We start from the raw sequence: 16,065 nt of genomic DNA on the forward strand, positions 1-16,065 counted from the left end.
TACTCTTTTCTCTTTTAGAATGGACTTCATATGATAAATTCATTATTTTTGAAGCATCAGAATTCTCTGACTGTTCTCTAATGTTCTGAATCCTCTTTGCAGGACCTTAGGCAAAGTCTAATTTGGTCTCTAATTTTCCTTAGGAAAAACAACTATTAAGATCGGGCTTACATCCCTCATCAGTTGTTGTTCCCTTGCTGTACCCAGTAGACAATTCACCAAGGTTTTCAGTCTTCCTGGTGGTTATTTCCATTGGAACTCTTGCTCGTCTGTCTGTTTGTTTTGTCTCTTCCGAAAAAAAGGTGACTGCCAGTATTTATGCAGTATTGATATTACCTTTAGGTACAGAAGGTTGAGATACTGAGCCAGGACTCGGTTCCTCACTAGTTTTGTCTTCACTAGGAGTGTGTATGGGTACCTATCCTGAACTCAAAGGTACTGATGCAGAATGTACCATTTTGTGAAAGTAAATGAATTTACAGCAATGACAGAGGTCGCTGGCTCGATTATGATGAGAGTATCCAAATCAAGACTTGCTGGTTGAACTGCAAAAGGTATCCCAGGGTAAGGGCACTAGAATGCCCCTTCGCATGGATTTTGAATTTAATGATTTAAACCCTTTCAAGAGGTCCTAAAAACATAGTTATAGGCAATTATCATCTCCCTACCCCAATTACACCCCCCCCCCTCCAGCCCCGAATAATCCATTTTTCAAGGAATTTTGGGGTATTTTCACGTTTTATTTCATATCTCCCGCGTTTTTGGTCGAAAATTAACCAAAATTTCACCAAATGTACATCAGACCATTCAGATTTTTGGGTTAAAAAATCAAATTTATCAAACCATATTTAGACCCCTAAAAAAATTCGTAAAAATCGTAAGTTTTCAATTTTTTGAAATTTCATCAACACTAACATCTTTTTTTTGCCTTGTACGAAATTTACACAGTTGTTACCAAAAAAAATTCAAGCCTTCACACATGGTTCGTCACAATGGTTTTAATCAAATAAAAAAATTTACATTCACTGGCCAAATTTTGCAATTTCAAAAATCGGAAGTATGGCAACTGCGCATGCTTTTATCGAATTGGATCTAAAATTATCCACACAGTGTATAATGGTGTTTTCATGATTTTTGGTGATGATCGTAGCTCAAAATCTACATTGCCCTGTTAGCCGCGTCATTATCGAGTATGTAACTTGACAACACCGCATGAGGGGTTGCAATTCTTTAAGGGAGACTTTGAAACTTTTGAGGACACTCATTTACATGTCAAGGACTAACGTACATAAAATTTTAATTTAATTTGACCAGATGGCGGTGGGTTTTGGTGGTCACGAATTGGTTTTTGCCGCCATTCTACCCTTAAAGATAGAAAAAGTCGAAAATAAAAAAAAAGGCCCCACTGACGATTTTGCGGTTTTCAATTCCTCAATCAAAAGACCTTCCTTGACACTTTTATCAGAATAAATCGCGGGTGATCCTCAGAAAAATTATAATTTTTTTAAAACGAACCGTGCATGGTATGAAGATGGTTTTTAATGCAGGACTGTAATTCATATTGACACAGCAACTTTATTCATGTAATGTTAAATATTACGAGCAATCATAATTCTCCATTTTTTTCTGTAATTTAATCATTTTATTAACTGCATTTTAGAACCCTGATTTCAAACAAGAACACAACCGATGAGACTTTTTTTCGTAAACTCAAGAGGGATACCGGGAAGATAGAATAATTATTATTCTCAAATAATTCATGTGTTGAAAAAGTCTCCGGCGCTTGCTTATCAGCGTTCTTGTTTCTCAGTTGAATGAAAATGTAGTTAATAATTCTTCATTTTCTTCTGTAATTAAATCATTTTGCTGAAATGGCAATTTTGACCGTTTTAGTGAAAAAATCCCGGTTTTACACGTAAGACCAAGGACTTGATCAATCTAAAATCTTATCTAACAAGATGAGAGCATGCTTTTCAAGCATGCTTCTTGAAATAATGGAGTAAAAAATTAGTGATTTTGTCCGAGAATCTTGATAGCGTGCGAGTAAACCGTTGCCGAAATAACTATTTTGTCTGTTTTGGCGCAAAAAGAACATTTTTTCAGTGAGACGCACCATGTGTGAAGGCTTGAATTTTTTTTTGGTAACAACTGTGTATATTCCGTACAAGGCAAAAAAAAAATGTATGTGTTAATGAAATTTCATAAAATTGAAAACTTACGATTTTTACGAATTTTTTTAGAGGTCTAAATATAGTTTGATAAAGGACCCTGCACACCTCTTATGGGAAGCTGCATTATGACCGATTGCTAATTGACTTATGTCATTCGATTCTCCTCAAGATGCTGATCAAAAGTTATAATTGCGCCAACTTTCTAGGATGCACTATTTTTGCAAAAAATCAAAGAAAATATTCAATTATTCGGTGATAAAAAGCCAGAAAGATTCCTCATTTCAGTGCTCGATTGACAAGCGGCTGTGTGTCAACAAGGAAATCATAGGGACTCCCGCACCGAGCGGCAGTTTTATCTCGGATTCTGCATGCCGTTTTGCTCGACCGCGACCCTCCAAATCAGATTCTTGAGGAGCATAAGAACCGGGCAAGTGCGGGAGGGAGATAGCCCCTGAGTCGGCAGGTACAGATAAGGAGACGGACACGCGCTACTTTTTTTCCTTATTTACATCGGGCTTGTTCTCAAATGCTTTGTTCTTTTTTATTCATATTCGCCGAATAATTGAATCTTCTCTTTGATGTTTTGCGAAAACGGTGCATCATAGAAAGTTGGCGCAATTATAACTTTTGATCAGCATCTTGAGGAGAATCGAATGACATAAGTCAATTAGCAATCGGTCATGGTGCAGCTTCCCATAAGAGGTGTGCGGGGTCCTTTGACTTTTTAACCCAAAAATCTGAATGGTCTGATGTATATTTGGTGAAATTTTGGTGAATTTTCGACCAAAAACGCGGGAGATATGAAATAAAACGTGAAAATACCCCAAAATTCCTTGAAAAATGGATTATTCGGGGCTGGAGGGGGGGTGTAATTGGGGTAGGGAGATGATAATTGCCTATAACTATGTTTTTAGGACCTCTTGAAAGGGTTTAAATCATTAAATTCAAAATCCATGCGAAGGGGCATTCTAGTGCCCTTACCCTGGGATACCTTTTGCAGTTCAACCAGCAAGTCTTGATTTGGATACTCTCATCATAATCGAGCCAGCGACCTCTGTCATTGCTGTAAATTCATTTACTTTCACAAAATGGTACATTCTGCATCAGTACCTTTGAGTTCAGGATAGGTACCCATACACACTCCTAGTGAAGACAAAACTAGTGAGGAACCGAGTCCTGGCTCAGTATCTCATCCTTCTGTACCTAAAGGTAATATCAATACTGCATAAATACTGGCAGTCATTTTGGTGCCCTTACCCTGGGATACCCTTTCGTCCCTATTTCCTGATGAGAGCTGCAAAATCTGGAGTTGAGCCTAGGCCTCAACTTTGCTTGAACTCAAAATTGTACTTGAGTGGGAAACTTAATGGCAAGAGACAAAAGTAGGGCACCAAGCACTGCATTGAAGCAATTAACATCATCAAGTACACCAATAAGTTTCCAAGTGTGACGACACGCCTCCAAATTCCTATTGATTTTTAAAGATTATTTTATTTTTGGTTTCAGAAAGCATTTTTGAAATGGTTAAAGTACATGAAAAAGAAATGGGCCTGGCAAAGAGAAAATCGCCTAAAAGTGATAAACGTTTCTCATGCTCTGCATGATGATTTTGGCCAAGTTGAAGAAGTAGCACACAAAAGACGCAAGGGAGTGGCTCCTGGAGCTCTCAGTAATTTTTTAATGAAGACCCAAAGGACATTGCTTGACTCAGCCTGGCATATTTTACAGGTACATACCACTGCTCTGCTTACAATGATTTAGAGAATCTTAGCTGTGTTGTCCTTTGATATTCAATATATTTTTTGACTAACGGCTCCTAGAAAGTTATGAAGTCCAATCTGAAAGAATGTAACTTTTTTCTCAGGGAATGATTAGCATCAACCGTCCAAATATTATAATTGAACCCAGAGAAATGCTCATTAAATGTTGATTGGTGCTCTTCCATAATTTCCGATTAGTACAGTAATGTTAATAGCCCAGTCTTTACACATAGACAAAAGCAAGCAGTAAAGCCCAACTCTGTGTGCTGATTTGACGAGTGGAAAGTTTATCAGTGTCAATGTACTGCAATTATCAATTATGGAAGGAACCATAGGGGGATATTGTATTGATATACAGGGTGTACCAAAAGTCCGTCCCACCCCTGCTAACTTTTGAACGAATGAAACTAGGGATATGAAACTTTGGGAATGTTTCTATCTCAAAGGGGACCATCTTTTGGGAGGGTCAAAATTTTGGTCCCCCCTCAGGAGGGAGGCGGGGGACCCCCAACTTTTTTTTTCATATGGCAACCCCTATCTTGTGATACCTCATTCGAAAGAGCCTAAAAAACTAAGAATTTTGGCGAAACCACGTTATGATAGGTCAAAGGTCAAATTTGACCTATTTTCAAAAAATCATAACTCCAGTTCAAATTATCGAAAAGGAAAACACAAAACGGGAAAATTTATCAAATTGTGTCCGCTTTTAAGTAAAAATTGCAGAAATCACTTCGAACTAATTTTAAGGGGGGGTTCGGACCCCCAAACATGTCAATTAGAAGGTCATTCAATTTTCCAGCGAAATAAGCCAATTTCCCCTAGATTTGCCTCCACATTATCTCAGTAAGGTCAAAATCAGTTCAACATTACGTTGGCAAGTCCCCAAATTTCGGGAAAAGTTAGGAAAAAACGGAATTTAAGGTGATTAAATTAGATCGTTTAAATTTCGTTTTTTCCTAACTTTTCCCGAAATTTGGGGACTTGCCAACGTAATGTTGAACTGATTTTGACCTTACTGAGATAATGTGGAGGCAAATCTAGGGGAAATTGGCTTATTTCGCTGGAAAATTGAATGACCTTCTAATTGACATATTTGGGGGTCCGAACCCCCCCTTAAAATTAGTTCGAAGTGATTTCTGCAATTTTTACTTAAAAGCGGACACAATTTGATAAATTTTCCCGTTTTGTGTTTTCCTTTTCGATAATTTGAACTGGAGTTATGATTTTTTGAAAACAGGTCAAATTTGACCTTTGACCTATCATAACTCGGTCAAAAATTAAGATATTGATCTGCGGTTTGCGCCAAGATTCTTAGTTTTTTATACTCTTTTGAACGAGGTATCACAAGACAGGGGTTGCCATTTGAAGAGAAAAAGTTGGGGGTCCCCCACCCTCCTCCTGAGGGGGGACCAAAATTTTGACCCCCCCCCCCCCAAAAAAAAGAAGATGGTCCCCTTTGAGATAGGAACATTCCCAAAGTTTCATATCCCTAGCTCAATTCGTTCAAAAGTTAGCAGGGGTGGGACGGACTTTTGGTACACCCTGTAGGTAGCCATATTGTAAGAAATCGAGGATTGACATTCAAGGCAGAAAGGCATGTTAGCCTGGAAAAGGTGCAGTTGTTCTCAACTCTGAGTACTACCTACTATGGAGCTAAATGCTTTCAATACCGTAGTCAATGTTACCTTCAGCTGATTTCACTCTCATCTTTCCTTGACCATGTACACCTCAACCTCGTGTTTTACTCCAAATTATGATGCGACAGCCCTATCAAAAATTGAAAATTTGCTTCGGATTTCTTAATGATCATTAAAGTGATAAATTGTCTCACAACATCAAATTTATTGTGGTAGGTTGTTGTTCTCTTCACATTTAAAGTTGACATTTTCTCCGCGAAGGGGAAAATAAATTAATTTGAGCTCAGAAATCGCTACTCATGCCTCATGAACAGATAGTTCACCAACCAAAACTTCTTTAGATTACTTACAAATATCATGTAAAATTTCTCATTGATAATTGAACACAAATTTTAATGACAGCTGGGAAAGAATTTATGGATGGATTTCAGCTGATTGGAGAGAATATGGGGTAGAAATGTAATTCACCGCTCAATCCTTCTAATTATGATCTTTTCGTTCGGGTTTTGGTTTTTTGGGTCGAAGTAGGTCACACCAACCCTGATCAAAATCCACAGGAGTTTAGAATAAATCTAAACCTTTTTTTCCACGTGCTTATCAGTGGAAATGTCATTCTAGTGTAAATGCAGGGCAGTCAATGTGGCACAAGTCCAAACACAGTTGGTCTGAACAAGTTTAAATTTTTTGACGAGTCACAAGCAAAAACTCTTCAGGTTCTTGAAGTAGAGTGTCTACTGAGTCATTTAAGCCAAACAGAAAAAAATTTTGTCGAGCTCCTGGAAAATAAAGTCGATTTAAAGGTATTTTCAGGCTAAAATAGCCAAACTACCCCTATTATGCCCATATGTAATGCCCGTCGTATCATTTAACTACAAAAAACCCCAAAAAACTTTCAGATTCTAAGGGGTAAAGAATCCGGCCAAAGTCTTAAACTTGTTGAACCAAATTTTCTTATTACTCGTAAAAGAAAATTAAAAATTATACTTTACTGAAAATCGAATGTGGGCCCCTTCATAAACGAGTGATACAACATTCACTGCATGTGCGTATGTGAACCTCTTGTAGTTTTGTAGGAGCGGTTCGCTCTTTGCAACAAACGCTACATTCGTGAATGGAAAGTCCTTGAAGGAGCACATAACGTCCTTTTTCTTTCTTTAACTTTTGCATTTTTTATTCAGAATCTTCGTAAAATCAAAAAGAAAAGTATGGACTGATCTGAGCCTTATATGTGCTCTAAAACAATATGAAATATTTTATCGCACAAAGTCGAACTGTAGACCGAATGTAGGCCCCTTCATTTATGAGTGATGCAACAGTCATGACGTGTAAGTATGTGTAGCCCTTGCAGGAGCCCCCTTCCTCACCTATTTGCATTTTTATCTAAAGTACAAAAAAAAAAAATCGGTATGGATTGATCTGAGCCTTCTGTGCTCCAAAATAATATGAAATATTTTATCGCACAAAGTCCAATATTTTTCGATTCAGGTCCTACAAATGCTTTTAAAAGAGCATGAAAAAAAAATACTCAATCGGCTGGCGAAAGTCCAGTATTTTTCTTGAGAATAGTCTCCTCCTTCAATGAGTGATGCAATAATTGCGACATTTTTGTATGAAAAGCCCTTGCAGAAGCCTTTTTATTTGACTCAGCTAAATTTTGAAGAATCACTGACGTGTCCGCAAAAATGCTCTTACTGTAATCATTAGTATTTGTCCCCTCTGCATGCTGGAAGATTTCTTGCAGTGTATTTTTTGAGCGTATCAGTCTTCCTTTGCTTTCTCCCAAAACTTATTTATTGTATAATATTTTTAATCTCAACTTATGATGCTGCAGTTTAATCTGCATGTAAATGGTAGCTATTATAACATTGTATCATATACCACTGCATAATGAACTGATCGTCATGAAAAGGACTCCGGATTACCCAGATAATCATGGTTGAAAAGAGCGTTTTTATTTTTTATGCAGAGTAGAATAGGTAAGAGGGTTTTGACATGGATCCTCAGATATTTCTATGAAGCATTAATTTCAGTGACCTATCTTTTTTACGCATTTTTGCGGACACGTCAGTGATTCTTCAAAATTTAGCTGAGTCAAATAAAAAGGCTTCTGCAAGGGCTTTTCATACAAAAATGTCGCAATTATTGCATCACTCATTGAAGGAGGAGACTATTCTCAAGAAAAATACTGGACTTTCGCCAGCCGATTGAGTATTTTTTTTTTTTTCATGCTCTTTTAAAAGCATTTGTAGGACCTGGATCGAAAAATATTGGACTTTGTGCGATAAAATATTTCATATTATTTTGGAGCACAGAAGGCTCAGATCAATCCATACCGATTTTTTTTTTTTGTACTTTAGATAAAAATGCAAATAGGTGAGGAAGGGGGCTCCTGCAAGGGCTACACATACTTACACGTCATGACTGTTGCATCACTCATAAATGAAGGGGCCTACATTCGGTCTACAGTTCGACTTTGTGCGATAAAATATTTCATATTGTTTTAGAGCACATATAAGGCTCAGATCAGTCCATACTTTTCTTTTTGATTTTACGAAGATTCTGAAAAAAAAATGCAAAAGTTAAAGAAAGAAAAAGGACGTTATGTGCTCCTTCAAGGACTTTCCATTCACGAATGTAGCGTTTGTTGCAAAGAGCGAACCGCTCCTACAAAACTACAAGAGGTTCACATACGCACATGCAGTGAATGTTGTATCACTCGTTTATGAAGGGGCCCACATTCGATTTTCAGTAAAGTATAATTTTTAATTTTCTTTTACGAGTAATAAGAAAATTTGGTTCAACAAGTTTAAGACTTTGGCCGGATTCTTTACCCCTTAGAATCTGAAAGTTTTTTGGGGTTTTTTGTAGTTTTTATATCAGGTCGTTTTTGGAATAAAGTGAAGCTAATGAAACATTTGGCTGGAGACAGAGAAACTGAGAATAATTTTTTCAATGAGCAGAACTGGAACTCCTTGTTTGATCAACTAAACATTAATAGGGGGTGATTCAGTTTGCAATCAATAAAAGTTACCTGATGTTTTGGTGAGTTTAAACTTCTCTCATCGAAATAGGGTACATAATGTTTTAAAAACTGGTGGATTAGCAATTAATTGTCATAGTGTAGGCTACTTAGAATGAACTTCTTTTGCCACATAAATTATTCCTTACTCATAAAGTTTCAACATTAATTCTGCAATTTTTACTGCGTTTAACTCAACTGTTGGACATACTTACATTCAGCCACTAAAATTTTATATTAAATAACAGTGAGACCACTAAGTGGAAAGTCCATTCAAAGAGTTAAAATTAATTTTTTTTTTTTTTTGTTCACTCATTATAAAAAGTATTTCCTGTAAGAGGTATTTAACTTATCAATAAAAGTGTGCGTCAAGCCAAGCTCCATCGGCCACAAAAGTATTTTTTCTTTTAACAGAGTATAACGTCTAGGAATGTGACTTGAAACATGAAGATAAGAAAATTGTGCATATACCTATTATGCACTCCGTTGAACTTGAGCGATTCAGGTAATAATCAACTGAATTTCAACCTTAAGTTACAATGGCCTCAGTCAGAAAATTAATTGAAAAAGAGAAAAACTTGCTGCAAATACTACACTGTAAGCTTGATACAGTATACCCATATTGACGCTAGCGGAGAATATTTTGATTTATTTTGCTTAGAGTCGCTTTACCACATAATTTGTCGAATCGTATAACTGGCATGAAGTAAGCATTTAAATTTGAATGGAGTCTTTTGATTCATATAAGATAATGAATGCTCTCAGTTACCTGGTAGTTCAAGAATTCCTAGTAATTTTGTTGTCCACTGTCGGACTAAAAACACCACCCCCAAACTCTTCATCAGAGCATGTTCTGCAGTTGGTACCTAGGCGCAAACTTTTTGATCATAAACGCTACCGATTGGTCTAATCTTTTTTGGCTTTGATTCACCCGATTACATTTATTCCATTAAGAACTAGGTAGGCATGCGAACCATACATAGACCCAACGCTCAATTAATTTCAAAGTGCACTGTTTCACTGGAGTAATTATGCTAGAAACTCACTAGGTGAAGATGGAATACTTCTGTGACACAACAACTAACAACACCACAATATTTTCACATCAAGAGTGGCGGTAGCCACCCCCGGTCGAGGAAAATGACGACCTACTAAAGTCCCTATAGCAAAGGGGTGGCCGACACTCTTAGTCACACCTAACTCCCTTAATCTGAAAATTGATTAGATATAGAATGGAATTCAGAGCAAACGGCGGCACGGTTCCAACGATTCCAACGATCGTGGTGTCTTTGGACACAGCTAAGTTAGCCGGATGTCATTTAAGGGTTTATTATCTAACAGTCGGTAGCTGCACCACCAGTGTAAGTCCATAACATAACCTATCTATTTGATGTGTTTGCATCAAGTTTTCATGTGTTAAAATAGAGAAGGAATGGGCGCTACGTACTTACGATTGGTACGATTGGCCCAGCAATTTATGCAGCAATATAAATTCTTGATTTTATAGTAATCATCAAGCTGAGAAAATAGAAAGAGTACATACCTTTCATGAAAGACTTTCTTACACATTGACTGGCCACATGGTGTTTCTAACAACTTCTGACACAAAATCAAAGAGACTCGAAGAAAACCAAATTTAAGCTAATACTCATCGTCAAAGATCTCTGATTTAGGGACATAAAGTTGACTTAGTGATTGAATTATACCTTGCATCCCCGCATATCTCCATGATGTAAACAAGCAACGGTAAGAGGCGAAGCTTTCCAAGATTAGTCATGAAGAACACAAGATCTTAATGTCAATAACATACACTTAGGGAAAGCACAAGCACTCAAGAGCACGTAGGTTGAAAGCAAAATTTAAAGCGAATAAATTTTGGTCAGAGCATAATGACCGTGTTGCAAGTAGTAGGCGAAGGCTCATATTACAGTAATTTTTAGATCTTTTCTTGAGACTTTTAGGGTCCACTGAAAACAACTACATCTCTTCAAGTTATGGAAACTAGCATTTGTGACTTGAGGAAAACAATAATGTAATTAAAAACTGAGAGTAATGGGCTCTCCCTTCGATCCATCGGTGTGCATGGTAGGGAAATATTTGGATGCTGTTAGTCACGAGAATGCAAACTGTGGTGTAAATCCTGCTTCCTTTTGATAGTTTGGCACAACTTTGGTGTCCTTTTATCAACGTAATTTACCTGAATTTTGTAATCCGAAATACATTCATTGATGCTTGGGTCAGACCATTTACGTATACTAGGGGGCTACGCCCCCTGGCCGCTACGCGGCCCAACCCCCCGAAGGCGCTCCGCGCCATCAATGGGCCGCTTCGCGGCCCTATTTTTACCCTTCTATTAGTATTAGTTTTATTTTTCTCCTAAAAAAATTCGATATGAGGTATACTTAATAGAATGAAATAATTTTTGGTTTTGATGAATAAAGAAAAAAAAAATTTTGAAGTCAAAAGGACGCGTTTTGGAATGACTGCTTGATGAAATATTACAGTAAAACAACGAATAGTTTAAATCAGGTAATTATTAAGTATCTTTGGAGTCGGGGATCGAACCCACACCTTGGTCAATGTGGACACTTCCGACGTCGTAGACGACTCGGCCACCGCTCATCATGAGGTTGTCGGCGGAAATCTTGTGTAGATAAGTGTAGAGCTGATGCGCAGGCTACACACCTACTGCGCAACCTCCTCGACCACTGCGCATCCTCCCGCGCATAGCGGTAGCAGTCCCGGAGCACTCTGTAAATTCACTCACTTTTATAACGTGATTTTAAAAAAACCTGGGTCCTTTTTCCAAAATCTGATTAGAGCGGGCTCATCTAGAGCCTATTACCTGTCGATTTACGCAAAAATCATGGAAATCGGCCCAGTAGAATGCTCAAACGAACTATGACAAAACACATAAATTTACATTGTTTAAATGGGAGAATTCGCAACTTTACCACGTAATATAAAAAAACCTGGGCCATATTTTGAAAATCTGAAAAGAGTTGGCTTATCTAGAGACAATTGCCCGTCGATAGCCGCAAAAATCATGAAAATCGGCCCGGTAGAACGCTGGAACTAAGCGTCACCAGTTTCGCAAAATTAGGAGGTCTTGGAGCTTATAGTATAGATGGGTCAGACATGTACACCCGACACCGACTGATAACCTCACTTGACACTTCTGAACAATGACATCACTTGAACACTTGAAACTAATGAAATAGTGTACCGGGCTCTGGCAGAAGACGTGCAACGTAATAATATAAGTGTGTAAAAATATTCGTTAGCTTCTACAGAGAATTGAACTCTTATATTATATTAAATCATAAATCTGTTCTCAAGTAGTTAGAGTTGGAAGTTGGTATTGGTAACCAGGGAAATTTCGTTCCTGAGACTGGCTTAACTGAACGGAATCGACCAATGGCATTGAACCACTATACCGGATTTTTCTAAAATTCAAAACATTGTAGCTAAAATTTTGAAAGTTATTTGCCGATGCTGAATTATCCGAGCATTGAAACCCTATTAAATGTGGTTGAAATGAAATCCTCATATCTTCAAGCGGGTTCCTTTGTAGGTTTCATTAGAATCTGTGGCCGCGTAAGCAAGAAATCTGTTGTGAAAGGTGATCATGTCGGTTTCCCGCTACTGAACGGCCCATGTTACAAAAAATATTTGTCATTTTGGGCCTTTAAGTGCTTATAACTTTTTGAAAACTCAATGGATCTTGATGAAACTTTCCCACTTTGTAGGCCCAATTTAGGTGCGTCAGTAGACACCAAGATCGATGGAATCCGTGCCGTCGTTTGGGCTGCAGTCGAGTTCGAGTCGAATCAATTTTCAGAATAAGGGAGTTACGTGTGTCTATGGTTGGCTGCCACCTTTTTCGTTTGGAGGCTTTCCAGTGTTGTCGAGTTTAGACTTTGTCCGAAGGTGGCTACCGCCACCCATGAAAAAATTTTTCTTCCTGGATAAAATGCCCAAGTTTCTTAAACACGCATATTTTAAGCCTCCGAATACTTAAACTACCAATTTTAACCATATGGTGAATTTTGGTGGCCTAAAATGAGCCCTCTGAGCCAAAAATTGCATACATTTTCGAAAACTTCGGATTTTCATGTGGATTTTTTTTAAATGGTTGTTTTTTCTACAGTCGTCAATGAGTAATTCTGAAAGGCATTTCCGATTACATAATTGACATTTTGACTGTTCAGGTAAAGGGAAGGAGGGCATCAGGCTTTGCTTTGCCTTTCTCAGAGTTTCTAGAAACACTTGAAAATCCCCTATTACATTAAGAGATGGCAGTCTGTTGTATAGTAGACCCGGGCATTTGCAATAAAACATGTGGCGGTCTTTAGCATTACATATAAATGGACATGTTTATGTTGCAAATGCCTGGGTCTACTATACAACGGACGGAACTCGCGAAAAGCAAGGATCCGGTAGCGCGCGCAGTAAGATCAAGGTTTACATGCATCTCGTAGGGAGGAGGAGGGGGGTGGGCAGTAACTCCTGCTGCATATTTCATAATATCAGAAGCAGCAATTAATGAATTAAAAAGGGATATTTTGGACTTCCAATGTAATAGGGAATTTTCAAGCCTTTCTAGAAACTCTAAGAAAGGCAAAGCAAAGCCTGATGCCCTCCTCCCCTTTACCTGAACAGTCAAAATGTCAATTATGTAATCGGAAATGCCCTTCAGAATTACTCATTGACGACTGTAGAAAAAACAACCATTTAAAAAAAAATCCCCATGAAAATCCGAAGTTTTCGAAAATGTATGCAATTTTTGGCTCAGAGGGCTCATTTTAGGCCTCCAAAATTCACCATATGGTTAGAATTGGTAGTTTAAGTATTCGGAGGCTTAAAATATGCATATTTAAGAAACTTGGGCATTATATCCAGGAAGAAAAATTTTTTTGAATGATGTGACGGGCATTATATATGGGTAATTTAATATGGGTAATTAAATAGGTATTTTCGGGCTATTTTAGCCCGAAAATACCTTTAAATCGACTTTATTTTCCAGGAGCTCGACAGAATTTTTTTCTTTTTGGCTTAAATGACTCAGTAGACACTCTACTTCAAGAACCTGAAGAGTTTTTGCTTGTGACTCGTCAAAAAATTTAAACTAGTTCAGAACAACTGTGCAAATGGATGCAGACAAACCAACAAACGCATGATCAAGCAGTTCCCCACTGAGCTACAGCATCGCATGACCAATCTCTAACTGTGTATAAAAATATACTGGTGAGGTCTACCCTCTGTCTTAGTATAACCGCCCCCTTATTGTCCAAAGGGGCAAGGGCTTTGGGGCTTATTGCGCTTGGTGTCATTGTCTTTGAAGGCAAAGAATCTCTTACATTCCAACATTTTTATCAGTTAATAATAAACAATGTATGGATTACAATGAGAGGTAAGGAAGCAAGCGAGAGAGAGGGGGAGAGAGAGGGAGAAAGGGGGAGAGAGAGAGGGAGAGAGGGGGAGAGAGAGAGAGAGAGAGATACTGATTTGGACGTTGAAATGAGAAGATGTGCGGAATCTGAGATAAGACTGACCCTCAGCGGCAGACGCAACTGACCACTTTTAGATATACACCGCCCCACTTGCCGGCTTTACTAGGCAAATTATCCGAACTTCAATCGCGGATTGTGGGGAAATTGTGGCTTGTAGAGCAATGATGCCTGTATGACTTTTCATCAGCATCATTAGACAAGTACAGAGGAATAAAACAATTGAAAATCAATGTGGGGACGGAATTCCATGCGTTTGTGTGCAAGGTCCTTCATAAAATGTCCGTTTTTCTAGCACCCATTTAATAAATTCAGAGTGCCTTTGCCAAAAATTTTATGAATAGTGTTCTTTTGGAAATTATTCAACCTTTAATTCCATTAATCACTCGTTTTGTGCTAAGACCAATTCTTTTTCTTAATTATTTAAGAAAAAACATCGATATACCCGATTTGGTGGTCCAGCGTGTAGGGACATCTTGGATAATTTTTACTGGGTGCACTAAAAACCCCAATAAACAAATGTTACACATAAGACAATGTATATAATTTTTTTTACTTACTCCCTACCCCCCCTCCTTCCTTCTTTACCTGTTTATCAATAATGTCTAGCCTAAATGTAATGGTTTCAGTTGCAAGAAACTAATGAGCCAGGCGTTTTGAAAGTCCACATGGTCGTAAATGGTGAAATGCATCAGACAAAGCTGATAGTCCCTCGAATATTTTATGTCAACCAGCGCACTCCGAGAGATGAAACTCCAAATTGCTCCTTCAGGAAATGTCATAGAATCCTTCCCAGAGCACAACCTGTCTTCAATTTGTACCAGTACAGAGTGGACGAATCTAAATTTCAGAAACATTCACGGTATCAGTTCCATTTTTTTAAACCTTCAATTTTATGAGCCTGAAAGTTTAACTTTTTGGAATAACGTATCATATACTTCGAACGCACATCAAAAAATCAAGTTGGAGGTTGAAGTAAAGGATTTCCTGATACGTTTTTGGGCAATTTTGAAAAAGGTCATCGCAGCTCCTGGAAAAATAATCCTATTTTTGTGATTTTTTAGGGGCAAAATAGCAAAATTAGCTAAAGGGCGACACTTTAAATCCATCTTCCCTCACCCTTGCCTTGACTGATCCGAATTTTTAGTGTGTTATTACCTGCTGTGGGATGCAACTTTCCTGAAATTTTCATGCATGGAAAAAATATTTTGCCCCCCTGGCAGCGTTGCTGTGGTGCGAACTCCAAAATATAAAATTCGATGATAAGATGAAGGTTTTGAGGTAGGACTTACATTCAAAATCAAAAATTCCAATTGTAGGTTGTAGTAGGGTACTCCCTGACGGATTTTTGGCCGATTTCGATGTAGATTGTGGGAGCTTGTGGTCCAAAATATCTTGACGTGGGATCTGTGGGAGCTTGTGGATTATACGTCGGAGAACGTAGTCTTCACCAGTAGAAAATATGTGTATGAACCTTTTATTTTAAACAACTCACTTATCCCCTTTTGCCCAAATGACAAAATATCTTTGACTTACGCTTGACTCTAAATTAAGATACAAACAACATATCCTCAATAAAAGAAAGCAAATTGGAATCGAGGTACGCAAAATATTGTGGCTTTTCAGACGTCGCTCCAAATTAAAACTGCAAAACCAAATTCTCCTCTACAAAACAATGATAAGACCAATATGGTCTTATGCGTGTCAAATCTGTGCCTGCGCAGCAAAGTCAAATATAAAACAAATTACTCAAAACTTAACACTAAGGAAAATTTTAAATGCTCCGTGGTATCTCAGTAACGAAGCTATCCGTTCAGACCTAGGAATCGAGACAATCGAAGTCCACACTAGTAGACTGTATAAGAGGTACGAAGAGCGCCTATCATCCCAATCCGGAAGTTCTTGTACTCCTAGATTTAGCGGGGGATGTGCGCCGTCTAATGAGAAGGAAACCCGGAAGACTTAGTT

At 38.0% G+C, this 16,065-nt stretch overlaps 1 protein-coding gene across 3 annotated transcripts in view; it reads left to right on the forward strand.

Annotated features, from left to right (window-relative positions):
• Window positions 1–16,065, forward strand: part of PolE1 (DNA polymerase epsilon catalytic subunit 1) — a 157,677-nt gene that overhangs the window by 102,482 nt on the left and 39,130 nt on the right. For all 3 annotated transcript variants that reach the window (XR_011900843.1, XM_072306321.1, XM_072306322.1), the window contains 2 exons: window positions 3,678–3,899; window positions 14,727–14,959. Coding sequence is in view for 2 of the 3 variants with exons in the window: in XM_072306321.1 (XP_072162422.1) it covers window positions 3,678–3,899; window positions 14,727–14,959 (455 nt within the window). In the remaining variant the exon portion in view is untranslated. The remainder of the gene's footprint in view (window positions 1–3,677; window positions 3,900–14,726; window positions 14,960–16,065) is intronic.

The sequence above is a fragment of the Bemisia tabaci genome, chromosome 1 (assembly GCF_918797505.1).
Source record: "Bemisia tabaci chromosome 1, PGI_BMITA_v3".
Classification (NCBI taxonomy): Eukaryota; Metazoa; Arthropoda; class Insecta; order Hemiptera; family Aleyrodidae; genus Bemisia; species Bemisia tabaci.